We start from the raw sequence: 20,468 nt of genomic DNA on the forward strand, positions 1-20,468 counted from the left end.
ACCACCAAAGTCAGGGCAGTGGCTACCTTTACCATGGAGAGAAAAGAATGTGTTCAGGAATGGCAAAAATTTGTTTCTTCATTAGAGAAGGTTCTTAAACTGATCCTTTTTGGGGGGAGGGGAGAGCTCTATGCCCATGTGGGGCTAGAATCCACAGCCCCAAGATCAAGAGTCACATGCTCTACCAACTGAGCCAGCCAGGCACCCCTCTTAAACTGCTCCTATTTTTTTTTCAGATTATTTATTGATTTACTTTATTTATTTACTTTATTATGTATTTATTTGACAGAGAGCAAGAAGAGAGCACAGGAGGAGCAGCAGCAAAGGGAGGAGGAGAAGCAGGCTCCCCGCTGAGCCAGAAGCCTGATGTGGGGCTGGATCCCAGGACTCCTATTTTGTCATACACATTTCTGCAGAATGATGTTTTGTGTGCATGCGCCGCACACACACATACACACAGGCTTCCAAAAAAGTTCTGTTCCTATGAAGGACCTGATCCCAAACACAAGCCCCAACACTTTGAGGTCTGAAGAATCTGAGTATCTTTCTGGGTATTCAGCATCTTGACATTGGCCATACCTGGCAGAGCACCTTCCATGACAGATCCTTCAAAGACCTCCTGGGTGAACTCAGGCTTGTTGTCATTCTGATCAGTCACAGTGATCACGATCTCCATTGGGTCTTCGACTGCATTCCCATTAGAAGACACGGCATGAGAATAGAGCTGTAACAACCAAATGAGGGTTATTTGGACCCCAACAAGGAGGAAGAAATGGGAGAAGTCGTGTGAGGAGAACTCCAGCTGACCTCCACTCCCTCCCACTCTCCAAGACCCAAGGATGGACACCCCCCGGCCCCGCAGAGAACTTTTCTCATACATGTGCTACTGCTTCAGTGATGTCATGACACTGGCTGAAGTCATATTATGTAAAGATTCATGGGCTGCAGAACACAACCACCAGGTCAGAGCTCCCCTTTCCCACAGGAAGGTTGGGGAGCCAGACCTAAGACAAGACCGGAGGCCTAAAACACTCTTATTCCCAGCAGGGTAAAATTTGCTCTGGCTTCTCCCTTCTAGTGTCTCTCCCAGATTTTTCTGCGTTTGGCCCCATGTATTACCCACCAGCTCCCCAAGCTCACACAGCTACCAAGGCCCAGGAATGGCTTTTGCTCCCCAACATTGTAACTGGTCTCTTCGTTTGGGTCAGGAACTTAAAGCTCCAAGAGTAAGTTGATATCTTCTGTCTAAACTCATGTATGGTCCTAAGACTCCCCCTCTCTTTAATCCTAACAGGAAAAAATCAACACCCTTCCCTCCCTTTTTCCAGATTCTCCTGTCATCTCCCCTTGTCAATGGGCATACAGATATCCAATTAATAAGCCTCATACATCCAGAGCATCTGTTCTAGGGATCCAACATGGGTCGACCAAAAAAATCTGGAAGGATATGACCCCATTATTTGCATGCTTCTGAGAGGTACTCACGATGTACTTGGCGATTTGTTCTCTATCCAGAGGCTCTGTCACCTTCAGCCATCCCGTTTCTCTTTCAATAACAAATACACCAACCGGAGGTGTGTCAGCTCCTTGACCAGTGATGCTGTAGAAAACCTTGATTTCTTTGTCCCTGTTAGATTTGATCTGAAGACCAAACAGAACAAACAGAATTATCAAGGAAGGATCCTGACATTGGGGTTTTCCCCCGTTTTCTACTAGGTCCTGTTCTGCCAAACTGCTCCCAGAGAAATAGAGAACTTCCTTCTCTACCTGAACCAGATTTTTAGGAAATGGGCCTTTCTCGTTTTCTGGGCAGCTGATAGGAGGGATAACCCAGTCTCTCTTCTGTCTTCTGAGACCACGCTGGGAGTTCGGAAATGTGAGCACTTCTGTCTGGGTTTCAGAGATAGCATCCTAAAAAGAAAGGGGATGAAGAACAAAATTAGAAAATTCAAGGGAGGTAATACAGGCCAAAAACAGTCCCACCTAACCAGCCAGCATCTACAGCCTTCTCGGGGGCAGGCAATGGTTTTAACTTAATAACAAAACACAACACAATGAACTTCTCTGACATATAATAAAAACGGTGTTCCCTTTTGATCCTTCTAATGTCCAGAGTTCAAGTAATCATTACGTACATACAATTATACTTTTGAGAGTTTATTATTTTGCAGATTATTTCAAGCCTAAATATATCTGTCATTTTTAATAGAACATAACACTCTGTAAGGCGCCTGTGGGGCTCAGTGGGTTAAAGCCTCTGCCTTCAGCTCAGGTCATGATCCCAGGATCCTGGGATCGAGTCCCACATTGGGCTTTCTGCTCAGCAGGGAGCCTGCTTCCCCCACCCCTCCTGCCTCTCTGCCTACTTGTGATCTCCATCAAATAAATAATAAATAAAATCTTAAAAAGAAAAAAAAGAACATTACACTCTGATGATTGAATGTCAGAGTTTATTCAACAACTGAATATGCAAGCATTTCAATTTTCTTTTCTGTTTTTCCTAGGGGCTTAGGTCCCCAAAGTGGAGTTCTCAGCCTGGATGAGTTAAGGTTTAGGAATTTCTACTAAGAACTACTTTGTGATCAATACCAATCCTATAATCTCATTGTATCATTTTATCTGTTTGGTTTCCATTTGTTTTAATAGAAGCTGTTGGGATGGGAACCAAAAACACCCTTTGAGACTTGTATTGAACAGTTTTCACGTGTGATAAAGAAAACTTTATGCACACACAGGGAAATAAGATAGTGGAAGATGGAAGAAAAATATCCTCCAAATTGTTTAAGTGCTTTAAAGTGATTAGTGGTAATACATAAAGGTTCTAGAGTACAATTCCATCCCCTACTCCCCACATAATCACTGATCACTGTTTGCCAAAGGTGATTAAAGTGCTATTTCCTGGCTTTTCACATCTGATTCAAAATGTACAAGATACAGCTGCCAGTGCAAGACTTCTTCCTGGAGTGCAACTCCCCTGCTGGACTACCCTGACCCTGGGTTCCCAGAACTGCCGAGCAGCAGGGACTATCATACTGTCCTACAGCTCCCCCAGACTTTCATCCCCATCCAAGGCCCAACTATCCACCCTTCTGGCCAGACCAGATGCAGCCATAGGTCCCACGGCTCCATTACCAAGAGCTCATGCCCCCTGGTTCCTGCAAGCTGCAGGAGCCGATACCAAAGAGGGGAAGAAGGTTGTGGCCCCAGAAAAGGACAGCCACTCACATTTGTGATTATGTAGGCTGTGGCAAAACCTACATGAAGAGTCCTCACCTCAAGGCACACCTGCAAACCCACACAGCTGAGAAGCCCTACCACCTGACTGACGGCTGCGGATGGAAATGTGTCCGCTCGGACAAACTGACCAGGCACCATGGCAAACACATCAGGCACCGACCCTCCCAGGGCCGAAGTGCAACTGGACCTTCTCCAAGTGGGACCACCTCACCTTACACACGAAGAGGCACTTTTAAAGCCCAGAAGGGTGGAAATGCCCCACCCTACCAGTAGAGAATTCAGTATATATATTTTTTAACCTTTTAAACCGTACCCCCTTCTTCCCCAGGGGAAGGGAGGAACCCAGCTGGAAAGCACTATAACCACGGACAAGTTCCCAACAAGCCAACTTGTGAATAGATAATCGGGAGACACAAGGACACCAGAAGACAAATCAAAGAACCGATGAGGTCTGTGACTGGGTCTTCTATCATTCCAATGCTAAATCCAACTTGAATATTCCTGGACTTAAAAAACACCAAGCTGGGATGCCTGGGTGGCTCAGTGGGTTAAGCTGCTGCCTTCTGCTCAGGTCATGATCCCAGGGTCCGGGGATCGACTCCCGCATCGGGGTCCTTGCTCGGCAGGGAACCTGCTGCTCTCGCTGCCTCTGCCTGCCTCTCTGCCTGCTTGTGTGTACTCGCTTGCTCACTCTCTGGCAAATAAATAAAATCTTTAAAAAAAAAAACACACACACCAAGTTTGTGACTGCAGGTGTGGCTATCTGGGTATAAATTAGAGCCATGAGTTGGGGGGAGGAGGGAAGACCAGAATTCCTTTGAATTGTGTTTCGATGCAATGTAAGTACAAAGATCACCTTGTACTCTCTTTGCCTTCTAAAAGCCATTATGATATTAGAAGAAGAGGAAGGAATTCATGTACAGAAAATAGGTTTTTAATAACATAAATGATGGTGCCTGGTGAGTCTTGGTTCTAAAGGCATCAAATGAGGAAGCCCAAGTTCTCAAACTGCTGCATACTTCGATACAAGCAAAATCTTGTTTTGTCTTTCAACCTACATTTATGACCTAAGTCAGGTAAATACACCTGGTTTACTTCTTTAACAGTTTTATGCAGAGGGGCGCCTGGGTGGCTTAGTCCTTAAGCATCTGCCTTTGGCTCAGGTCATGACTGGGATCAAGCCCCCCATCGGGCTCCCTGCTTGGCAGGAAGCCTGCTTCTCCCTTTCCCACTCCCCCTGCTTATGTGCCCTTTGTCTCCCCCCAGGTCAAATAAATAAATAAAATTTTTAAAGAAAACAAAACAAGTATTTTTATGCAGTCTGTTATGCACTGTTGTTTCAGATGTGCAATAATTTGTAGTGGTTTATTCCCAAGTATGCCTTAAGCAGAATAATTTTTTTTCTATATAGTTCTGCTATGTAGAAATTTTTCTATATAGTTCTGCTAATACAAATTTTTAAAAATGCACAAGACAGACATGAGTTAAGATGAGATATCATCTCAGAATCCTTCCCAGTACTTCATTCCTATGTACTGGTTTTATACACACACACACACACTCTCTCGCTCTCTCTCTCTGCGTCCTTGGATTATTGATATTCCAGAGAAGTAGTCCCTCCTGAGTCAAGGGCAAGCTGCAGAACCAGGCTGCCTATCTGTGAATCCTCACTATGGCATTTATAACTCCGGGGGACACTGTTTTACTCTGTTCCACAGTTCCCTAATATGGGGTATCATTGGAAGGATTAAATGAGCTACTAGTATTGCAAATAAAGCACTTAGAATAGCTCCTGAGGGGCGCCTGGGTGGCTCAGTGGGTTAAGCCTCTGCCTTCGGCTCAGGTCAGGATCCCAGAGTCCTGGCATCGAGCCCCACATCCAGCGCTCTGCTCCGCGGGAAGCCTGCTTCCTCTTCTCTCTCTGCCTGCTGCTCTGCCTGCTTATGATCTCTGTCTGTCAAATAAATAAAATATTAAAAAAAAAAAAAAAAAAAAGAATAGCTCCTGAAACGTATAAATGCTCAACAAATGGTCATAATGACAGTTAGGTTGACAAACACTGAGCTGTGGTTTTAATGGATGTGAGTTTGGGATTAGATACAGCCCAGGAACAAAGTCTTCCAAGGACTGTCTGCAAATGTATCCTAAGCCTAAACAGGGCCATCTCGCACAGCCACATGAGTGTACAGCATCAGTGCATGAACCCAGGTTCATCTGCCACGCTGAAGAGGAAGACAAAGGGCACGTGTTGCTGACATCAGAACTGCAGAGTATTTTCAGAGAAAAAGAATAAAGAAATGATGAACACTGGCAAGAGGATATTAATATCTTCATGTGATGTTAAAGAGAACCATGCCTAAACATACTGAGCATGGAATTCGTCCCTCAGAAAAAAAATCATACCAGACTGAGAAAATCTACCCAAAGATTAAAAACCCAGAAAGTTAAAAAGCGTAACTGACAAAAACTGTGTGTGTAGATATTTATACACATAGTACATAGCATGTTTTGATATATTTAAGATCTATGTATTTCATATGAATTAAAGAAGTGGGGACGCCTGGGTGGCTCAGTTGGTTGGACGACTGCCTTCAGCTCAGGTCATGATCCCGGAGTACCAGGATCGAGTCCCGCATCGGGCTCCCAGCTCCATGGGGAGTCTGCTTCTCCCTTTGACCTTCTCCTTGCTCATGCTCTGTCTCTCTCTCAAATAAATAAATAAAATATTAAAAAAAAAAAAAGAAGTGGGAGTGTCACCCTTCCTTTTATTTTTTTTAAAGATTTTAACGTAATTTTTTTCTTTTTTTTTTTAATTTTATTTATTTATTTGACAGAGATCACAAGTAGTCAGAGAGGCAGGCAGATAGAGAGGAAGGGAAGCAGGCTCCCCACTGTGCAGAGAGCACAACATGGGGCTTGATCCCAGGACTCTGGGATCACGACCCAAGCCGAAGGCAGAGGGGTTAACCCACTGAGCCACCCAGGCGCCCTAAAGTAATTTCTACACCCAACATGGCACTTGAACTTACAGCCCCAAGATCAAGAGTTGCTGAGCCAGTCCAGGGCCCCCCACTACCCCTTCTTCTAATGCAGGACCCATAGGGCCTCTTGAACTAGAAACGAACCAAAGTGAACCTCAGCAGCTATGTTGCCATGTACCACTCAATATCCATTCTCCCTTTCTTATTTAAAAATGAACAAACCCGGAAGTATCTATACCTGTCTCTCTCCACACAGATACAGATATAGATCTCTCTATATAGATAGTTTTGTATCCAGCACTGTGTTCAAGTAAGAGTACATTTTCTTTACTGCGTTTACAGCTAGGTATGGCCATGAGGTCAAGTTCCAACCAGTGAGATATAAGCCTTATTTGCTTAAGAATTCCACAAAGGTGGTGGGGGTGGGGGGAACTGGGACAGGATGCCTTTGTGGCTCAGCTGGTTAAGCGTCTGCCTTCAGCTCAGGTCATGGCATCAGGGTCCTGGGAAGCCCCTGCATCAGGCTCCCTGCTCCATGGGGAGCCTGCTTCTCCCTCTCCCTCTGCCTGCTGCTCCCCCGCTTGTGCTCTCTTGCTATCTCTCTGTCAAACAAATGACTTAAAAAAAAAATCCGCGAAAGTGAGTGCCTGGCTACCTCAGTTACAAGGCCAAGCAATGCTAGATCTCGGAGTTCTAAGTTCAAGCCACATGTTGGATGTAGAGATGCATTTTTTTTTAATCTTTTAAAAATGAATTCCATAAAGACTTCTTTAAAAAGGCAGGCAGACAACTGAGTGATGCTTTTTTTCGCTTTCTTCCTTTCTCCTTACCATCTAGAATGAAGATTTGATGACTAGAGCACCAGCAGCCATTTTGGATCACGCGGTCCCCTTGAGGATGGAAGCCATATGTTGAGGATGGCAGAATAGAAAGGAAAAGAGTAACCTAGGCTCCTAATGACTGTAGGGTCTCCATACTGCCACAACTTACCCTTGAATTTCTTCAACTTGACAAAGAAATACTCCATTTTGAATAAGGCACTGTCATTCATCATTTTCTATAATATGCATTTGAACCTCATCATGATACAACAAAAAGAGAGGCAGAGGCAAAACTGGCAGAAATAGGGAGGAAAAGTTTGAAAAAACCAGGCTCAAAACTTATCTTTTGGTCACAGGAGCCTTCCACACACAGTTGTCCAGCAATAACTCACCATGCTGAACTTACACAAATGATGGAATCAGCTGGAGACTTGAGTCAAGGAGTTATGTTAATAAACTGCTACTAAGTTCTTCATTTTTCTGGTCTACCAGAAAAGAGGTAGATCTGGGAGAAAAGAATGTATCTATCAAGACTATTAAGCTCCTGCAATCTCAACTACCTTTGGGGAGAAAAACAGAAGCCAGCCTTAAAGTACTTCCAACATGTTCTGTATTTTTAAGGCAGTACCAGAATACAACTAGAACGACCTCCAGAAAGACATTCTGGTAGGAAGCACGATGGGAACAGTTTAGAAACTAGCAAAGGTGTCTGCTTGGGTAACAATACCCAGAAACACTGTCGCCAAGAACTGGGCAGATATAGATCCTTTCATTCATGGCCTATTCACCCATCTGTTCATTCAGTATTCACACGGTTCCTAGTGCATGCCAGGCTGCGGGACAGGCACTACAAATACAACAGGGAAGGATCTCGTGCAGATTACGGTCCAACAGAACAAAAGCTTCCCGCTGATTCTTCTCATCCCATCCCAAGTCCCTCCCCAGTAGAAACACAAAGAGTAAAATGAAATGGAAAAAAAAAAAAGATAGAAAAAAATGTTATCTAAGTATTAAAGCAATAAAAAGAATAGAATGATCAGAGAATAGATCTCTTATTCATTCTTCCTCTAAGAAAAAGAAAATGAGCAATTACTGAGTACTTACTGTATGCCTAACATATTCACACGTATTAATTCCTGCAGTCACTCTTCTCCACATTACAGGTAACCCTCTTTGTGATTGAAATTCCTTAAGTGAACTCTCCCCCAGCTACTCAGGTAGTGAGTGGCAGGATTATGATTCAATCCCAGACAGTGTCCACATTCTTACCCACTATTTTCTATTACTGACAGAAAGATGATTAACACCTTGCCGTCATTCCACCTGATCCCTCCCCACCCAAACACAAAAAAATTCCCAGCAAGAATTAGTTCAGGGGCTCCTGGGTGGCTCAGTGGGTTGGGCCTCTGCCTTCGGCTCCGGTTGTGATCTCAGCATTCTGGGATCAGGCCCCGAGTCGGGCTCTCTGCTCAGTGGGGAGCCTGCTTCCTCCTCTCTCTCTGCCTGCCTCTCTCTCTGCCTACTTGTGGTCTCTCTGTCAAATAAATAAATAAAATCTTAAAAAAAGACAAAAAATAGAATTACTTCAGTGAAACCAACAGTCTCAACTAGGGGGATTCCACAACACCCCCCACCCCCACCAGCACTGGCCATGCCTGGAGACATTTCTGGTTGTGACGACGAGTATCTGTCCAGTATATCTGTCTGGTATCTGTCCAGTGGGCTAAAGGCAGGGAGGCTGCTGAATGTCACAAGAAAAACTATCCAGCCCCAAATGTGAAAGGCGCAAATGGCAGAGAAGTCAGATTGGGCAACAGACTTAAAACAAGAGTGAACTTCCAAGAAACACTCCAACGTACGTGATGGTGGTGGCGGTGATGGTGGTCACGGTGCTCGGCTGCCTTCAGCGTGACTCTGGCAGAGAGCTTCCTGCGGCTGGAGTCCCAGGCATGAACCAGAAAACTCAGCTCCGGTTTATGAAGTTGTAGAGGTCGCTTGACAGTCACCACACCATCTGCGTTCACTTTGAATCGTGTGTCATCAGCATTGTAGGCTGTCCCTGGCCGGCCAGTGCATCCTTCAAAACTCACTGTGGGGCATCAATCACAGAGATTAGGAAATGGGGCAGCGTCAAGACAAGAGCATCCCTTCTCTCCAAAGTGAACTTGGTTTACCCACCAAAAGCCTGACTCACACAAAACAAACACAAGCAAAACAACCCAGTGTGGGGACAGAACAGAAAGATGGCAAAGTCACCAATATCGTTATGATGTTGCTCAGCATCCCAGGGGGACTGTTAAACATGGTCTCATTTCTTTCTTAGCTGCTTATAAAATGCCAACAGTAACCTGTTTAGAAAGTAACTTTTTTTCAAAAGCCAAAAAGGGGCCTCTCCTTCAGCTGGCTCCTGACAATATGAAAACAGACCTCAGAATCAAAGAGACAGAATACTTACGAAGTTCAAAGGTTAGAGACTAAGGTACAGTGAGACATTGTGGAGGGTCTACATTCAAGTAAGAGCTTACATTTCAATAAACAGTGGCAGATAATAAAAGAGAGGCACATGGCAGGATGCTTAAGAGAGGAAGAGAGTACTGTGTTCAAGTCCCAGCTCTGCTTATCATTAACTCTGTGACCTTAGAAAAAGTACTTAACCTCCCTGCGCCTCAGACTACCCAACTACAGAACGAAGGCAACAAGAGCGACTCCCGAGACCGAGATTCTCTCTCTCCCTCTACCCCTCCCCGCTACTAGCGTGCACGTATGTATACTTTCTAAATAAATAAAATCGTAAAAAAAAGAAAAAAACCTTTAAAAACAAATGTGGCTTTGCTTAATCATTTATTCAACCCTCATGAGTATTCCACAAAAGACACTGATCACCCCAAATGCGCAGTGAGTGCTGACTATGTGCTTATTACCTGAAGCATCCGGAGGTAATGCCTGCTTGCAATCTGCTGGGGGAAGCGAAACTGATCATCTGGGTAGGGGAGATAATGAGTTATCTTCAACCTGATCACACAGGGCAGCAAATAAATGCAGAAGACAGAGAAGGATTAAAAGAGAGAGAGAGAAGGACTACTTGGGTGGGGGGAATGTTATGACCAGTGATTTCAAAACTCTACTTCAAACTTTATAGCTATGGACGTATTAAAACTTAAGAACTACCAATACCCAAAGCTGGAGATGTTGTGGTAAAAAATGTTTACACTAAACATCAGAATCCCCAAGAACTCATTGTACAGGGTTCACCAAGCCAAATGCCAGAAACTGTGCTGAACTCTAGAGACAAGCTTGTCAACAAGACCGACAATGCACCTGCTCTCACTGAGCTTACACTGTCATGGAAGATATGAACAAATACAGAAATCAATAACTTCAGGTAGTGATGAGTGACAGATATAAAGGAATTAAAGACAGTGATACAAGAATGATGGGGAGGTGGGGGCCACCTGGGTGGTTCAGTAGGTTAAGCATCTGGCTCTTCATTTCAGCTCAGGTCCTGTTTGTTTGTTTTTAAGATTTATTTACTTATTTATTTATCTAAGAGAGAGAGTGTGGGGGAAGGAGCAGAGGGAGAGGGACAAGCAGACTCTGCACTGAGCATGGAGCCTGATGTGGGGCTCGATCCCAGAACCCTGAGACAAAATCAAGAGTTGCATGCTTAACCAAATAAGCCACCCAGGCACCCCTCAGCTCAAGTCTTAATCTCAAGGTCGTGAGTTCAAGCCCCATGTCGCACCCCATGTTGGGCTCCACGCTGAGCATGGCATGTATTTTTTAAAAATTAAAATTAGATGATGATGATGAAGTGTGATGGGACAAGGGGATTCAGAAAGGTGTGACTCATACTGGATGGTGAGCACAGGCCTCCCTCGGTGGAGGTGGCAGAGCTGAGATCTGAAGGGGCAAGTGTTGCAGAAACCTGGCTCAGGGGCCCAAGAGGCAGAGAGAACAGCCAATTAAAACAGTTTGTTCCACGAAACTCTCAAGGTGGCCTGTTCTCATCCTTTTCAAATACCTGCCCTTCATTTCTCCAGTGGAATTTCTATTCTGACCAAGTGATCTTTTATAAAAATTCCTCCTCTTCAATCTATTTTAACACAGCCAGACACTTCTCCATTCGTGAGTATCAGGTCTCTGCCAGAAAGTCCTACAACCATCCTCCATACCTGGGTTGCAATTTTCCATTTTTTCCACCAGGGGCCGCCCTTGCAAATGTTTCTGAAGCCAACAGCCCCACCCTTGCCAGAGAAGCCAGGGACTACGGTGACAAGGTGACAAGGTGACAAGGTGAGCACCACCATCATCATCCCCTTTTGAAGACTAAGGCGAGGAAAGGTTAAGAAATTTGCCTGACATCCGGTAACCAGGTGAAGGGCAGAGCGGGGACTGGCCCTCAACCTGAGTTACTCAGTGTCATGATTACAGTCCTCTGCCCTGAAGAGACCCTGTTTGTTAGGCCTTGGTTATTTGGAAGAATCGTTTTGCCTCCTAGCTAGAATCCAGGGAAATCTGGGGCCACCTTGTGCTGGAGTCGCTACCTGGCCGAACAAAGAGTTCACAGGAAGGGAGCTGGGTCCTTCAAACAATCACCCACCCAACCCTCTCTCCCCGCTGTTTGCAAAAACAAAAATCAAAACCATGCCTTCACCCCTATCCTCACTTCTAATTCTGGTTTTTTTTATTTATTTATTTATTTATTTATTTTTAAGATTTTATTTATTTATTTGACAGACAGAGATCACAAGTAGGTAGAGAGGCAGGCGGGGTTGGGGGGGGAGGCTCCCTGCTGAGCAGAGAGCCTGATGCAGGACTCAATCCCAGGACCTTGAGATCATGACCTGAGCTGAAGGCAGAGGCTTTAACCCACTGAACCACCCAGGCACCCCTAATTCTGGTTTTATTAACTCACATCCCAAACTTGAAGGGGTGAGGGTGGGGTGAGCAGGGGAAGGCTGCAGTAAATGACAGGAAGAGGGACAAGAAGAAAGGGCCGGTCTGAGTCTTGTGGCCAAATAATAAGCCCAGATCCCACCATGTTCTGCTGAGTGGCCTTAAACATGCTTAACTTCTCTGGGCCTCAGTCACCATCACTGATGGAGCCTACCTCTTCAGGGTTTTTGTGAAGATTAACAGAGGCAGTGAATGTGATCACATTTTGAACATGGAAGAACAATGTTAGTAGAAAATGGTAATTATCATTCCTGTGCATTTGGGTAGACAAACCAGAAGTATTTGCCACAAGTCAAGTATCTGTTAAATGAGCAGAGAAACCATAAAATGATGAGAGAAGCAAGAAGAAATGCGAAGTCCTTCAAGGATGGGCAGATACTGTCTTTTAAGTCAAACATAAGAATTCCATCTCAAACCAGCAAAACAAGATGTTTTTCAAATAACCGTCCCCCCAAACCCATCCCAGCAGAAGCAATGGGGTGAGTCTGGAGGACCTGGGGGTTGTCACATAAACAGGGAGCAAGAGCTGCCCCTGCTTATCACAACAAATTAACTCCTTCCCCCAGGTGGCCCCTATCACGGCAGTGAAAGTTGGGACAAGCAGGACTAGACTTGTCCAGAGGGTGGCAGCCTGAAAAACTGAAAATGGTTTTGCAAATAACTTTGATCCAAGGTGCTTAACCTGTTTGGGGCATCTTGTCTTAATGGTGGCTAAGCCCCACCCTTTGAGAAGTGACAAAGGAGTGTGTGGAACCCTAACTTGAATTTCCAGGTGCTCATTAAGTCCCATTATCTTTCTGTGCAACCCGATCCTCTGGGCTGATAAACCAGAAATTACAGGCAAGATGAGGGAATGAATTTCCAGCCCCGGGAAGGCTCTAGGAGGCTTGCTTCACCCCTGACGAAGGCCGGTCAGTGTCTCAGAGCCACAGTGACCACTACCACCAGCCTGTGAAGGTGAACAAGAACAGCAAAGATTTAAAAGGACTGGATATGGGGGGCACCTGGGTGGCTCAGTGGGTTAAAGCCTCTGCCTTTGGCTCAGGTGATGATCCCAGGGTCCTGGGATCGAGCCCCGCATTGGGTTCTCTGCTCAGCAGGGAGCCTACTTCCTCCTCCTCTCTGCCTGCCTCTCTGCCTACTTGTGATCTCTGTCAAATAAATAAATAAAATCTTTTAAAAAATAATAAAAAATAAAAGGACTGGACATGGGAACTGGGTATATTTTAAAGTTTCACAATAAAAAATTAAAATTAAAACTAGCAAGGAATTAAGTATTAAGTCAGGATGACCTCCTTTCTTAAAACCTGTCATTTGGTCACTAGGTCTAGAAACCAATCCCAGTAACAAGAGCTAAGAACCCAGGTGGCTACCTCTAGGTGGGAAACCCTTTTTTTTAAGATCTTGCTTATTTGAGACAAAGAACAAGAGTGGGGGGGGTGGAGGGGGAAGGAGAAGCAGGCTCCCTGCTGAGCAGGATGCTGATGTGAGGCTTGGTCCCACCACCCTGAGATCACGACCTATGCTGAAGGCAAATAGTTAAACTGAGCCTTCCAGGAGCCCCTGAAAATCTTTTCACCACAATATCATCACCATCAAAAACCACAGCCTCAACTAATAGCTTCAACTACCTCTGACCTCCTATTCTCTTAATACATTTGAATATTTGTAGAACGTACGTGCTAGGCTCCAGTCTAACTAAGCCCTTTACCAATATTAACTCACTTCACCCCAGACCTCTATGAAGTGGGTACTACCAGTGTTCCCTTTACATGTGGGGAAACTGAGGCAGCTCCTAAACTGCAGAGCTGAGATTAAAATCCAGGCAGTCTAAGAATTCTCGCTCCTAAACACTGCCTCACACCACTCTCTGCAAGCCATACCCTTGCACTGAAGCTTTCTAAGTCCAATTCCTCCAGCCACGTCCACTTTCTTTGTCCTAACATATATGCTTGTGAGGGGAGGGGCTGGACCATCTGGCTCCAAGGTGAGTGTTCTTCACCACTGTTTCCTATTGGCAAAATGGGGATATGCTTCCTAGCAATAATAAAAAGAAACATTTATTAAGGGGGGAAAAATGTTTAAAAACATCCCAGAGCAGTAGGGAATTGTACCCACCAGGAGGTTAATGGTAATTAGGGTGGAGGCTGGAGGCGGGAAATTCAGAGTGTGGCTGGGTTTTTTCCCAACATATTTTTCCTTTTTTATCTTTGTATGTATTATATTATGCATTACGATTAAAGAAAACTCCTTTTTAAATGACAAAGATGACTTTTTCAAAGTGTGGTTTTTTTTAACTTTTTAAAATATTTTATTTATCTATTTGACAGACAGAGATCACAAGTAGAAAGGCAGGCAGAGAGAGAGAAAGGACAGGCTCCCTGCTGAGCAGATAGCCCGATGCGATGCGGGGCGATGTGGGGTGCGATCCCAGGTTCTGGGATCGCGACGTGAGCCGAAGGCACAGGCTTTAACCCACTGAGCCACCCAGGTGCTCCTGAAAGTGTATTTTTTTAAAGATTTTATTTATTTGAGAGAGAGAGAGAGAGAGAGAGAGAGAACACAGGTGGGAGAGAGGGGCAGAGGGAGAGGCAAACTCCCCACTGAGCAGGGAGCCCACCATGGGGGACTCAATCCCAAGACCCTGAGACCATGACCTGAGCCAAAGTGAAATGCTTAGCCCACTGAGCCACCCAGGCACCCCTTGGAGGTGCACAGCGTGGAGAGCACACTGGAGAAACACATCGTGATTCTCGTGCGTTATCATCCTGTTGTGTTTTTTTTTTTAAGATTTTATTTATTTATTTAACAGACAGAGATCACAAGTAGGCAGAGAGGCAGGCAGAGAGGGGGCAGGAGAAGCAGGCTCCCTGCTGGGCAGAGAGCCCGATGTGGGGCTCCGATCCCAGGATCCTGGGATCATGACCTGAGCAGAAGGCAGAGGCTTTAACCCACTGAGCCACCCAGGCGCCCCCGTTATCATCCTGTTAAGTGCCCTATTTTCTAACTCACTTAGCAGAAACGACTTAAGTTCAATCTAAAAATTAAACCCAAGTTCATGAAAAGCTTTTGGTCCCAGGGCAGGGCTTTGAGTGCTGAGCAACATTCTTTGCTTGCAATTGCCATTGTGGCTCAAACAGTCCTTTTTTAAGGATTCCATTTCTTCTTCCACCGCCCCCCCCCCCCCCCCCGCCAAACCCCATAGCTGGAATGTGAGTGGGTAGAAACCAGACAGTCTCAAAATCCTTCATATGTTTCTGGGAGATGTTGAAATTTAAGAATAGGGACCCACAATCAAAGCCAACTAACCATAGTTGAGTTTTTTGGTAACCAGTGGGATAACCCAGTCTCTTAGCAGCAACTGCTTAAAAGCAGTTTTTTCCCCACACTACACACAAAGGCACGTATTATGGATTGTTTCTCTCTCGTTGGAATACATTTCCCACAGCCAACACCATAGAACCCTGCATTTAGATTTATTTCAAGGACCATTTGAACTTGAGCACTCAGCCTTAAGAGAAGGTCGCACACACAAGATCAGAGAGCCTTCTGAGGCTCCTGGGGGTCGTGTAGCCACTGCATACCCCCAAACCAAGGACTTTGGTTTCTAACTTAAATACTGAAGATAAAAGACAAAAAGTTTAACTTGATGGACGAAAGGAATCCTGGAGAGACAGACATTATCACTTAGCTAGGCAGGAGCTTCTTTTTGCTGGGTAGGAGTGGTGTTTCTAACTCTAACCACAAAGCCCTAATTCTCCACGGATACCACCGCCTATAAAATTTCTTTCTAGATTCCATTTTCTTTGATGCCACTGGGTGACTCTGGAACATCCTCATTTGATGGGTGTCCATGAAATTACTCAACCTTATAGGTTCACTGAGCACCCACGATCAGCACGCATGCGAACACACACACACACACACACACACACACACACACACAGGTTTAATAAAGGCGATTGGGGTGCCTGGATGTCTCAGTCGGTTAAGCATCTGCCTTCAGCACAGATCATGACCCCAGGGTCCTGGGATGGAGCCCCAGGTCAGGCTTCCTGTTCAGCGGTGAGTCCGCTTCATCCTCTCCCTCTGCCCCTCCTCACCACTTGTGCGCTCTCCCTCACTCTCTCTAGGATTGATTGATTGATTGATTGATTTACGAGAGACAGAGGAAGAGGCAGGGGCAGAGGGAGAAGCAGACTCCCCACTGAGCAGGGGGAGCCCAACACCGGGCTCAACCCCAGGACCTGGGATCATGACCTGAGCTGAAGGCAGATGTCCAAACGACTGAGTCACGCAGGGGCCCATTCTCCCTCACTTTCTTAAATAAATAAAATCTTAGAAAGAAAGAAAGAAAGAAAGAAAGAAAGAAAGAAAGAAAGAAAGAAAGAGAAAGGAAAGGATGATCAGGCCCCCAGGCTGGTTACATTCGGGGAAGACTGAGAGTCAATTATACTAGGAAGACTATCTTTTCAGCCCTGATAAGTATCTGTATGTGTCCATTTGCTACCAACTAGCAGCCTGATATTACAACCTAATAGCCATACTAGATACACTGGGCCTGGGTGGTAGGAATTTAGCAGCCCTGGCTAATAAATGAGGAAACTGATGAGGAAACTGAAGCTCAGAAGTCTCAGTGGCTAGAGACCTGACCCAGCCACACAGCCACGAAGCAGCAGAGCCTGTGGTGTGAGGCCACTGTCAGGAGTTAACCCCCTTCAGTACTGATAAGCCACCTTGTCACTAGTTCCTAACTGAATGGATGCCTGCAAGTTAGTTCCCACAAGGGAACAGGACAGGTGGAGTATCTGTAATAGTAGTAACAAATCATCCCTTTTCTCCATCTTTCTCTCTCTCTCTCTCTCTCTCTCTCACACTCACACACACACACTCTCTCTCTCTCACACTCTCCCTCTCTCCTTGAAGGAACGCTGTTCCAGTCTCAAGGCCACAGAGAAACAGGGACAGTCAGGAGCCAAGCGAAAGAGGAAGCTAAATTTCAGATCCAAGAATGTTCTGCTGTCGATCACCACATTACAGAAGCTAAAATAAGTCGAAGTTCCTCTCATCAGTCAGCATAAACCTCAGACATTTTTCTGGGGGAAGGTAAGCAGCTTGCATTTTCCTGGTAGACAAGCAGGACTTGCAGCTGGTGTCCACAAAATCTGGGTGATGTGCTCCCCGAGTGCTGTTGGCTGGGATGCCCACGCCCCACCCAGTCTCCCAGGTTGACAGGCAGCTCCCATGGGATCGCAGGGATGGGAAGTTTACTCTCATTAAGTCTCCCACATCCATTCTCCCAGCCTCCCAGTATGTCCTTGCCGATAACAAATTATACATGGTCTCAGATGCGGTGTGTCTACACATACACACAATGGAGTATTACTCAGTCATCAAAAAGAATGAAGTTTTGTCACTGCAGTGACACTGGTGGAAAGAGAGTGTATTACAGTACGAGAATAAGTCAGAGAAAGACAAATACCCTATGACTTTACTCACCTGTGGAATTTAAGAAATGAAACAGATGAACATAGGGGAAAGGGGGAAAAAAGGGAGAAGGAGGCAAACCAGAAGAGACTACTAACTATAGAGGACAGCTGCTGCAGGGGAGGTGGGGGAGGAGCTAAAAGAGTGATGGGTATTAAGGGGGGCACTTGTGATGAGCACTGGGTTTTGTAAGAGATGAATCACTAAATTCTACTCCTGAAACTACTACTATACTGTATTAACTAATCACAATTTCAATAAAAACTTGAAACAAAATAAATAAACGAATATACATTTTTTTTAAAGTGTAGTAAGTGGTCTCTGCATTTAACAAACACCCTAAAAACAGACATCAACAATGAACCCCACATGGGTAGGAAGTAAGGAACCCGCTCCTTCACATGTTTTCCATTAAAACAGGCTAAGGGGGCACCAGAGTGGCTTAGTCTGTTAAGCATCTGACTTTGGCTCAGGTCATGATGCCAGGGTCCTGGGATTGAGTCCTGCATCAGGCTTCCTGCTCAGTGGGGAACCTGCTTCTCCCTCTCTTTCTAACAAATAAATAAATGAATTCTTAAAGTGGGGGGGACAGATTGAAGTCTGGGGTGCCTAGCTGGCTCAGTTAGTAGAGAATGAGATTCTTGATCTTGGTGTAAATTTGAGCCCGACACTGGGTGGGAGATTACTTAAAAATAAAATCTTAAAAACAAAACCACAAAAGACTCAGGTGGGGAACAGGGCGTCAGTGCAGACAGAAAAGTGAGGTTACAGATCAAGGAAAATTAGCTGAGGACCCTCGAATGGGTGCTAGCAAGGTTAAAGGGGTGACCCACCCCCCTTATTTCTCCCACTTTGTTTTAAGGTTAGTCACGCCGCCTGGGTCACTCTGGCAGTGGAATTTTGCTTCATGTTTCTGCCCAGGCTGCTGCGGTGTTGTCTCAGAGAGCAAACACCATGGATGCTGCTCAGCACGGTAAAAAACGTCATAAACGGCCCATCTGGAGTTGGTAAAAAGCTCGTGCAAATACTTTTATGGTTGCACATTTGTGTGAAGGGGGTCAAACCAAGTTGGGTTCAAACCCAGCTTTGATTCATTCATGCCACCATAAGCAAGTTACTCTGATCCTCCTTGAGCACCCGTTTCCCCATTTTGGAAATGGGGATATCCTCATCTCCTCGGAAGGACTGCTTCAAGGATTCTTTATTCAGCAAGTATTTACCGGGCCCTGACTCTTCGCCAGGCCTGATTCTAAGGCCTGGGAAGTAAAGCATTAGACCAAGTAAGGTCCCTGCCCTCAAAGGGCTTCATTCCAGCGAGGAGAAGATAATTAACAAGTTACTAAGTACCCTACATGAATCAAAAGTGCTAATACAGAAAAACAAGCAGGTAATCAAGTTCTAAGGCTTTATGCAGAGCCAGGGTGGAGGGGACAATTTAAGAAAGGGCATTTAGGGAAGGCCTCAAGACCAGGCCTGTGAAAAGATTGTCCCAGTTTCTGGCTGCATGCCAAAGCAAGGCAGGGCACCATATGGCAGGGTGGGGGGCAGTCCTGGGAGCCTGCTCAGGCCCTGCACACCTAACACACGCTGTTCTAGTTCTGAAGACCCAGCCGTGAACACAAAAGGGAACAAGCCCTGTCCTCCCGAATTGACTGTCCAGTGGAAGGAAAATGACGTTAGCACAGAGCTCCCACACGGCCTGAGCACGCAGCACCAGCTCCCACTCCTCTGGTCTAGAAGGGCCAGGGGGCCTCCCCGTTCCCCACGTCCTTTTGATAATCAAGGCCAGAAAAGAACTCAGGTTTCAGTGTTTTGTCTTTCCAGGCCCGCACTGGACAGTGCAGCAATGAGCCAGCACCCAGTGATAAAACCTCCCTCGGTTTCCTCTCAACACTCCTGTCCTAATGGGGCTCCAGAGCTCAGCTGGTGAGGCTGGGGCTGCTGCTCTGCTCCAGCCGGAGGAAGAGGGCTTGGCCTCGGTGTTCCAGGGTGAACGCTCACCAGCAACAGATCCCGACTCCGCTCACTTCAGAAAGGGAAGCGGGCAAACACTGAACTTCACTCTCACAGGAGCCGGCTGGCAGCTTGCCCGCTGTGAGGTGAGGCGGGGACTTCTCCCCTGACTGAGGGAGGGAAGCCAGTCTGGTTTCATCAAAAAGAACAAAGAGATTCGGGGGAGGTGGGGCAGCCCTCCAGCTCCACATGAGTTTCGTGTCCCAGCTTCTGGCTGTAGGTTAACTGTGCAAACACCCAGCCCACCTGCCCCAATAGGGGGGGCGGTAATTGATCATTTACACAGGCCACAGTCCAGGATGCATTCCTGTGGCCGGCCTGGGCAACTCCAGGAACTGTCTGCTTATTGATTAGAAAGAAAAGGCGCCCTCTCACACCACAGTCATTGCCCATTCTTCCTTTCTGCTGCTTTCCCGGAGGCCAGGGAAGGCCCCATGTTCCAAATTCCAAAGCAGCTGAACCCTTCCTCCCTCTAGCTCCTGCTGACCCCTCACAGGTAAAGGCAGATGACAGGCCTGGGGTGGGGGACCAGATCCTAGGCCTAGGTCCTTAATGCAGCAAGAAGGGTTCCCTTGGTCTTAGCTGCCCACCTGTGCAATAAAACACCTTGACCAAAATATGCCTAACATCATCTCCAACCAGGGTCTAACATGCCCTACACACAGATTTCTCTGGGATGTTTTTAAGAAATACCCAGGCCTGGGCGTATTTTAAATCTTCCCCGGGTGCTTACAGCACCCAGAGGGAGCTCCCTTTGTGCAAGGAAAGAGGTAGAATACGCACTTTTCATTATCACAACAACCAGTTAGGGAAGGATCACTTCCCATGTCATCAGTAAAGGCTCAGAGATACTAAATGTCTCTCCCAAAGTCACACAGCAAATACAGGTCTAGCCGAACCCTAGGACCACAGTCTTAATCCTTGCATAGTCTTGCTTCTCCACAGCCGCATCTGTTTGGGACCTCCTCTTTTC

The 20,468-nt window shown here is 45.9% G+C and overlaps 1 protein-coding gene across 1 annotated transcript in view; it reads right to left on the reverse strand.

Moving 5' to 3' along the window:
• CDH1 (cadherin 1) overlaps window positions 1-20,468 on the reverse strand; it is an 83,736-nt gene that overhangs the window by 24,001 nt on the left and 39,267 nt on the right. The window contains exons 3-6 of the mRNA XM_032854102.1: window positions 8,899-9,128; window positions 1,768-1,911; window positions 1,486-1,641; window positions 580-724 (exon numbers count right to left, since the gene is read on the reverse strand). Coding sequence (XP_032709993.1) covers window positions 580-724; window positions 1,486-1,641; window positions 1,768-1,911; window positions 8,899-9,128 — 675 coding nt within the window. The remainder of the gene's footprint in view (window positions 1-579; window positions 725-1,485; window positions 1,642-1,767; window positions 1,912-8,898; window positions 9,129-20,468) is intronic.

Source organism: Lontra canadensis, unplaced genomic scaffold (genome assembly GCF_010015895.1).
Source record: "Lontra canadensis isolate GAN:19392208 unplaced genomic scaffold, GSC_riverotter_1.0 scaffold8, whole genome shotgun sequence".
In the NCBI taxonomy this organism is placed as follows: Eukaryota; Metazoa; Chordata; class Mammalia; order Carnivora; family Mustelidae; genus Lontra; species Lontra canadensis.